The following is a 9,506-nucleotide window of genomic DNA, read 5'->3' on the forward strand; positions in this document are numbered from 1 at the left end:
AATGCCATATTGAAGTTCTCCAAAGAACGCGGACGTTTTGAACTTTGACCCATTTCAAGCTGATAAACAAGAGGGGTATAAAAGGGAGGACGCTGTAGGAGTTGGATGTTTTTCGACGAGAGACAAAGCTGGACACAATCGAAGCGAACTGACAGAGGAAGAGAAAGTGCGTGCATTGACTGTGAGTATCTGTCTGCTGAATTGTTTTGTTCGCAATTTCATGTTGAAAGTGAAGCAGGCGGATAAAACTCGTTTCTGCATGCTCTTTGATTTATCGCTCCGTGTTTCCGATTAAAATAACTCCAATAACAATGCAAACCTAAACACCCTGTTATGTTGAAATGTGCGTCACTTCATAACACGGTGCATTTAAAAACACAGTGCATTATAAATAATTTTGAAAAAATAACCTCTATGCAAAATACAAAACCTAAAAGATTTTCAAATACATTTGGCGTTTTATAACATGTTTGTTCATACAGATTCCGCATTTCGCAAATCTTACATCTAATATGTAGTGTTCATTGTAATTAATAAGTTATTGGCGTTTTTTTTACCGCTAGTCCCAAAATACAGAGTGTAATCGACACCAGGAACATCATGTTCCATACCTTACAGTAACTTTTTATTTTGGTTTGCGAGCCCAGACATGTTTACCTCCCAAATGTCCGAGTGTGCAGTCAACGGACTCCCCCACCACCTCCGCGAGCGCTAGTTTCCTTATCAACAACAGATTCGTGGTTAAATACTGATTCTGATTTGACACAACCTAAGTACTTCATCTGGAGGGCCTTTTTACAGAGAAATGTCCAACTGTGAGGTGTGTTCGCTCAAACGATTTTTGCTCTTTAAGCAAACTGTGGTACAATGTTCGTGAATTTAATATTAGATTCGCATTCAACACAATTTAAAATTAATCAGCATTATTCAGCATTACTTTCAGAGGCAGAACTGTGTAGTGTGCTGCTAACATTTGATTTCCATTGCAATACCTCTCTGCGGAAACTGAGAGTCTATTGCATTCTACAGTTATGCAAATCCAAATAAATACTCTAAAAAGTGCAGTCTGCACACTTTTCTGTGCTTGTGTTTTGCAACGAATGCATTACAGCTGCTAGTAGGCAGGCTGGACAATTCGAGCATTCTATTAAGTTGGGTACCCAGACTTAATTGGGTCATTTTAAGGGGACTGAATGGATGCCGTCTATCTCTCCTCTCTGTTCTGTTCTCGGCTGATCGCGTCTGGCCACACTGTGCTCTGCCTGCAGGTGGGAGGAGCCTACAGACCCTGAGCCATGTGGGCGGGGCTAGGCCTAGTTCTGGCCCTATGCCTGCTGCCCGGGGGCGGGGCGGAGGTGGAGGACGGGGGGAGTCGCTGTAAGAAGGCCCCTCCCTGGACCATTGGGGAGGCGGATCCTATGAAGGATGCGCTGGGTCAGGTGACCGTGGTGGCCCTCCTGCAGGCCAGCTGATTCTTCTGCCTGGTGCAGGCCTCCAAGTATGGCCACGCCTACCGCCAACAGCACAGCTACCGCCAACACCACAGCACAGCTACCGCCAACACCACAGCACAGCTACCGCCAACACCACAGCACAGCTACCGCCAACACCACAACACAGCTACCGCCAACACCACAACACAGCCACCGCCAACACCACAACACAGCTACCGCCAACACCACAGGACAGCTACCGCCAACACCACAGGACAGCTACCGCCAACAGCACAACACAGCTACCGCCAACACCACAGGACAGCTACCGCCAACACCACAACACAGCCACCACCAACACCACAACACAGCTACCGCCAACACCACAGCACAGCTACCGCCAACACCACAACACAGCTACCGCCAACACCACAACACAGCCACCACCACCACCACAACACAGCTACCGCCAACACCACAGCACAGCTACCGCCAACACCAACACCACAGCACAGCTACCGCCAACAGCACAGCATAGCTACCGCCAACACCACAGCACAGCTACCGCCAACACCACAGCATAGCTACCGCCAACACCACAGCACAGCTACCGCCAACACCAACACCACAGCACAGCTACCGCCAACAGCACAGCTACCGCCAACACCACAACACAGCTACCGCCAACACCACAACACAGCCACCGCCAACACCACAGCACAGCCACCGCCAACACCACAGCACAGCTACCGCCAACACCACAGCACAGCTACCGCCAACACACCACAACACAGCTACCGCCAACACCACAGCACAGCTGCCGCCAGCAGCACAACACAGCTGCCGCCAACAGCACACCACAGCTGCCGCCAACAGCACAGCTACCGCCAACACCACAACATGCACATTACCCATGCTTATGATGTCAGCTGCCCTCTGAAATAAGGATTCTAGCCAGCCACAAGGAAGAAATATTTTATTTGATATACAGACTTGTATTTCTTCTTTTTTATTTTTTTTATTTTTTTATTTTACATCAAAGTTACTGCTCCGGTGTGTTAGCATTGTGGTTCTATGGTGGGGTAGCAGCAGACCACCCTCTGAACAGATTTACAGTTCAGTGACCTGTTCAGGATTATAGACCAACCAGGACCTGAACATGCTCTGTCAGGATTATGGACCAACCAGGACCTGAACGTGCTCTGAGTGCAGAGGCCAGGGATAGGGTCCGGTACATTACACTTCAGCCCAATCGGGAAATTTATGAAGTTTAACTGAAAAATCTCCATTGAACTTTCCTAAGTTGAATGTCCTGAACTGAGTATATTTGGAATGGAGCTGACCCACACCCTTGTGAAGGTAGTCAAAGTGCCAGTCTACTCTCGGCTGTACCAAGGACAAAGCCGAAAAGTAATCTAACTCTAGGCCTGGAAAAGCAAATGGGAAGTCATGAAACAAAAGGCAAGGACTACAGTGTCATTGGAGACCAGCTGAGTGGAGAAAAGGGCGAGATAAGAACAGTAACAAAAATAAATAAGTAGCTTATGATCTGTGATAACACTGGCGGGCAGATTGTGTGGGCTGGGAGTGATGATGTCACGTGTGTCCCCCCCCCCCCCCCCCCCCCCCAGAATGGGAGGCCTGCGCCAGAAACTGGAGAAGCAGGGTCTGACCAACATAACCTATATGGTGGTCAACCACCAGGGGTCAGAGTCGCAACAGCGGCACCCAGTGCTGAGCAAGAAGGTCTCCAAGGACATCGCGCTCTACCAGCAGCTGCCCGGGCAGGTCGACGTCTGGCAGACCCTGTCTGGAGACAAGGACGACTTCCTGATCTACGATCGGTGAGTTCCTCTGCCCCGTTGTGGAAGCCACACGTGAGGGTATCAGGACCCAAGTAATGACTACAGTCATGATCATTTGTTATTTTGCTGTCGCTTTTATCAGGCAGCTTACAGTTGATTAGACTAAGCAGGGGACAAACCCCCCCCACCGGAGCAATGCAGGGTTGCCCATACATACATGGGCATGTATCCATGGTCTCCTGTACTTGCTGCATTAGTCGGCAGAAATGGAATACCCAGCTCCGTGTATGAAAAACGCTCTATGGTAACTTCGGTTTTACTTCCCCTTCCTGTGCCTGTCAGGTGTGGTCGTCTCACCTACCACATTGCCCTCCCCTACTCACTCCTGAGCATGCCCTACGTGGAAGAGGCCATCAAGGACACATACTGCAAGAATGTGTGTGGAAGCTGCGAATATGAGGTAATAATAACCACAACCATCCTTTAGCCAATCAAAGACAGGTGCTGGGAACAACCTGAAAACCAGCAGACAGCCCTCCAGGACTGGAGTTAAACCTGCAGACACTGCGGCCCTCCAGGACTGGAGTTTGACACCTGTGCTCTAGATAAGCACAGTTGCCAGATTATACAGTTCTCCTGTGGAAGGAGGCCATTATTAGACGAGACCTCAGAATGCGCACGACCTAGCCTGGAATACTCTGGTTTCATGCTTAGTTTAAAGACTGTAATTATCTGTAACTAAATCAATGAATTTCCTAGCGGCTGACACCACGATTGATGGGCTGACTCGTCGGTCCTCATTAAACGTTTTTGCAATTTTACATTTTCTCGCCACAGAGTTCCGAGCAGCAGCCGGTGTGTAACCAAACGGCGGCAGAGGAGCCTGTGAAGCCGGAGGTCGAGGTCGAGGGGGCTCACAGTCACGGTCAGGGCCACGGGCACGGTCATCGCCACGGTCACGGCCACGGCCACGGCCAGGCCGGTCACCAGGCGGCCACGGAGAGGCGGGGCCACGGGGCCGGCGGGCAGCAACAGCACGCCCACGGGCAGCACCAGCACGCCCACGGCCAGGAGCATGCACACGTAGCTCACATCCACCAGCAGGGGGAGGCAGAGGCCCCCCAGCAGCCTTGACCGGCCAGTAAAAGCAGGTGAAAGGTGCGGTACAGCTGAGAGTGGCAGGGCGAGCTCTTGGGCTCCTCCTGCTCCTCCGGCTGATGCTGACACTGACGGCAGCTGTTCGGCAGCCAGGGGCCCCACGAGGCCGCCGGCCTCTGACGCTGTGAGGGGCCCCTCCCGGCCACCTGACAGTGACAGGGCCACGTGGGCAACGCCCAGGTCGGGGAGACCTGACAGTGACGTCTGCCCTTCGCTGCCTGACAGCCGCCGTCCCTCTGATCCTGACCCCAGGGCTCCCAGACCTGAGGGTGACAGGGGCAGTAAAGTGGGCCAGTCCCGCTACACTGACTCCCCCCCTAGAGCTCCCCCTACAGGCCAGTCGCCGTCCACACACTAATTGCCCCACTGGTAAATAAAGTTAGTTAGTACATTAGTACCCAATGGTGTGACGTGCAATACTGGGCCCTGGAAAGAGGTTTCCATCTTACCAACAAGTATTTAAATGAGAGGTTTGAGGCAACTCCTGTATCCAATCAGGAAAGGAGGAGGAGGAGGAAGAGAAAGAGGAGGAGGAGGGAGTGTTCACTTGGAAAGAACTTGAAAATAACGAGGGAGACCTGGCTTACCCAGTGACTTCCACTGACACTGACTAGAGCAAACCGCATACTGAGGCAAATTAGAAGGTAGAGTTGGATACTTATTTTATGCAAACAAAATGCCTGCAGTTCCTTATTAAGGGGAACTCAATTGGACAAGGTCCATCTAAATCTCTGAAATGGCATTTGGTTTTGGTAAAATTAGAAGCCGGTGTGGGACAGAAGGATAAGAACCAGAACCGGTCCTCCGCTCCTGTGCTTGTACTGGAGTTGCCTCACCTCTGAAATTGTGGTCTGGTCGTGTTGCTACCTTTCGCCTTCCCCGAACACTCGTCTTGCTTTTATGAGGACAGGTGCAGAAACTATGCTCTAGTGGTTCCTGTCTGATGCTGTGCAATTTCTGAGTTGGGAAGGAAAGCCAAGCAATGAGGCTGACACAGAGTTCAAAATAAGTAATGAGTTAAAAATGTAAGACTACAGATAAATATTAATGCAATACCTTAAAATTTAAACAAGAATGGAAATGCAGTAATGTCCATTTCCTCCTGACTTTAATAGAATTTGGCACCAAGGTCCAACACTGGAGAAAAAACAAGAAATCTGGTCGTGAAAATTGAGTTTGTTTGTGTGTGTGTGTTTGTTTCAGGTTTTCAGTTTTAATTTCCTGCATATGATTAACATCCCTAACAGAAGCATTTAGTCTTGAGTTTCCTACTATATTCCAGTAATATCGGCTATTCAGCAATGGCATATGAGCATTATAATAATAATCAGATAACACAGGCCGAAACAAATCACTTAAAAAGCACACAACATAATAATATTATGATTTCATATCCTCTTTCACAAAGTGGGTTACTTTCAGAATGTCTACATATGCAATGTACAGCAATTATTTTAATTGCTTTTTTATGTTAATTCTTTTAGATGAGCAATAAAATACTTTGCTTGAGGGACACAAGGTGTGCTCACGGAATATATAGAAAATACACTTCTGATGCATATTTGGAAACTAACATGCAAAATGATACTTTTTTATTGTTTTTACTTTTTCAGTAATGTAATCTTGGGTGGGTAAAGAATGAGGTGATCTTGTAAGAAAAGGTATTGAAAGTTGTGTTTTATTGAATTAGAACATTTTTTATACTTTATGAAGGTTTCTTGGAAAAACGGAAGTTCCCTCGAAATCCCGATGCTTTGTATGAACAATGTTTGGTCGGTGCAGATGGACTACAAGGAAAGACCAAGGGCTGTAAGCCTAGTGAGTGTGATGAAGACAACGAATGAGAAATAAAATGATGTTTATTCAAACTGCTTTTGACGTGTTTTCTTTTTGTTTTCGAGACGAAATGGGGGGGGGGGGATTTCAGAATTCAGGTAAGATTTCAAGATGATCTCATTCAAAGAAGCAAATTCAAATATCACGTCTTATACATTATTTGAATAATAAATGAATAACTACATGGTTATTGGCCTGTATAGACCTAGGCCTATAACATTGAGCCTGTGAATAATAGAACGAAGCGGCCAATTTACCCACAAACCATGAGCCGTTTCACCAAGGGAGCGTCTCGAACTCTTAAACAGACATTTGTTCTTAATTTTGAACATCCGAGCAACTGCTCAAATCACAATATGGGAAATTATTAGTAAAGTAGGCCTACTGCTTATATAGCCACTAGGTGGCGATAGAAACAAACCAGAAAAGTTAATGTCATATTTCTTGAGGATTTATAGACTTGTTTATTATCCCCACGAAACAGAGCGTGACACTGCCGCGGTTGTACTGGCAATGTTCCGTATGTTCTTGTGGTTTAGCGTGGCATCTTAAGTCTCCATGTTTCATGGAACCTCATTTTACGACGTTGTTTGACTGAAACAAGTGAAGGTTTTGATATTATTATTTGATATTATTACATTGATTTGTTAATTAATATGCAACAAACTTCGGTGTTACTGCATTTGTGTTACAAATATGCCTTTTATATGTTACAAACGGCTAAATTGGGCGATATTGGCCAAGCAGAGGGTTTCCGGTTCGATCCCGCCCTAGGTGTCTCGAAGTGCCCCTAAGCACGACACCTAACCCTCAAATGCTCCTGACGAGCTAGTTGGTGCCTCGCATGGCAACCAATCGCCGCTGGTGTGTGTGTATGAATGGGTGAATGAGAAGCATCAGTTGCTCTGCGTTTTGGATAAAGGCGCTATATGAATGCCAACACAAAGCGTGTTGTCTATACGGAAAATAAATACATTTCAAATACATTTTGGAATGTATTTCTGATGCATGTCAAAATGTGTAAAAATGTCATTCAGAAATATATTATTTGTGAAATGTATGATACATATATTTTGTATTGTATTTTCAATATCATGAGTATTATCACATTTCTAAATAGTATTCCAAATGTATTTCTAAATGCACTACATACAAATTTTGAATGTATTTCACAATACATTTTACATGCACTGAATTAAAAACATTTTTGGAATACTATTCAGAAACGTGATTGATAAATGCATTGAAATAATATGAAATAATAATGAATTTTTTTACATATAAAACATATTCAAATGTATTATGAATATATTTATGACATGATCTATTTTGAGAGTGTAGATGAGCAGTTATCTTTTAACACCTTTGAACTTTGAACAGTGGATTGACGTATCTGGACTGTGAGCTTTGGAGCAAGAGTTCTGGGAATCCTTACCGGGTGAAAATAGTTCCCAAAGCTTCGCAGAAACACAGAACCAAAGTTACACTTGTGTCGTCTCCATAGTGGGCCGATTAGCGAACTAGCAGATTTTATTCTGTGGAATCCATGAGCCTGGTGTGATGTTTTAGGTGCTGAATAATGAGGTACAGGAGCTAGTATGTTTCCACTGTCTTTAATAAGACTGTTCTATCAGATTGTACAGTATTCCCGCCAGCTGGAAGCAAACGGTTATCGATTCCTGAGTGAGTATGATTTATTCGATGAGGGTGACTTTCAGGGTCCCAGTGCAGAGGTAGTGTTCCTACACAGCTTGTCTTTCTCATCTTAAATCTCTCCAGGGTTTTAGTACACACCCCACACACACACACACACACACAAATACACACACACACACACACACACACATACACTACCTGGCCAAAAGTGTCCGGACAGCTGTTCGCCTAACATCTCATTCCAAAATCATGGGAATTAATATGGAGCTGCTATAACAATCTCCATGTCATCATGTCGGAACATTTCTATTGGGATTGAGTTCCACTCAGCCACAAGAGCATTAGTGTGGTTGGGCACTGATGTAGGGTAATCAGGTCTGGCTTGCAATTTTTACAGTTCATCCCAAAGGTGTTCCGTGGGGTTGAGGTCAGGGCTTTGTGCAGGCCAGTCAAGTCCTTCCACACCAATCTCGACAAACTGTTTTTGCTCCAGAGCCCAATGACGTTGAGCATTCCACCATCCCAGCTGAAAATCAGCACTTGACATTGTAGGCTATACATGGTGATCTTATGCTTGTGGAGCAACCGACTGGCCACAAAAACCCAATTTATGAAGCTCTCGACAAACAGTTCCCTGCGCTGAAGTTGCTTCCAGAGGCAGTTCGGAACCCGGTAGCGAGTGTCGCAACCGAGGACAAACTTCTTTTTTTTTCTCGCTACGTTGTTCAGCACTCAACAGTTTGTTCTTGTGTACCACTTCAGGGCTGAGTTGTTATTGCTCCTAGACATCTCCACTTCACAATAACAGCACTTACAGTTAACCGGGCAGCTGTAGCAAGGTAGAAATTTGACAAACCGACTTGTTGGAAAGTGGCACGCTATGTCTAATGGCTCCACGTTTAAAATCTCTCAGCTCTTCAACCCATTCCACTGTCCATGTATTGCATGGCTGTGTGCTTGATTTTATACATTATCATCACATTTAGAGTAATTAGAAATTAATTGCACTATTTTATCTTGGCAGTTGTTGCCTAAAGAAATGTTTAACCTAGGCCTGCGGCATAACCATAACCTGCTTTTAAATAGCCTATGTGGAACACATAAGAAAACCTATGCTCATGTAAGCTACTAATGACAGTTTGATGAGTCATGTAAGCTACTTTCCACTGCAATGCTGCAGCTTGTTTAGATTCAGAGAGGCACACTCCATATCTGTAGTTTACATCAGATAAAAAGGTGTCAATGAAGATGTCAAGCCAAATAGTTACAGAAAACCATACAACCATAAACAAAATGATTAGGACTGCACAGTTTAAAGGAGTAACATGGTGGTTGATGCCAGTTGTCTTAGGTACTAACAACAAAACAAATGAGCATTTATTTATTTATTATTATTCAGTCATTTAAATAAAAAATTCCAAGCCTAAACTTACCACTATAAAAGTTCACCCAAACGGTCTAGGCGTGGTAATGAGAACTGTGAATTAGCTATGATTGACAGACCGTGCTCCCAATTTCCATACAATGTTGTTTGTTACTATAGCTACCTCCTTGATACGTGCTCATCTTGGTATCTTGACTGAATTTTTACACGCTAGCTAACTTAGTATATCAACTA

At 45.3% G+C, this 9,506-nt stretch overlaps 1 protein-coding gene across 1 annotated transcript; it reads left to right on the plus strand.

Moving 5' to 3' along the window:
* On the plus strand, window positions 1-6,264 carry selenop (selenoprotein P). The gene is made up of 5 exons (XM_061261312.1): window positions 1-181; window positions 1,269-1,498; window positions 3,065-3,277; window positions 3,581-3,698; window positions 4,076-6,264. The coding sequence occupies exons 2-5, from the start codon at window positions 1,296-1,298 to the stop codon at window positions 4,370-4,372; spliced, it is 831 nt and encodes a 276-aa protein (XP_061117296.1). The 5' UTR covers window positions 1-181; window positions 1,269-1,295; the 3' UTR covers window positions 4,373-6,264.
* The last annotated feature ends 3,242 nt before the right edge of the window (window positions 6,265-9,506 follow it).

Source organism: Conger conger, chromosome 11, assembly GCF_963514075.1.
Source record: "Conger conger chromosome 11, fConCon1.1, whole genome shotgun sequence".
Lineage (NCBI taxonomy): Eukaryota > Metazoa > Chordata > Actinopteri > Anguilliformes > Congridae > Conger > Conger conger.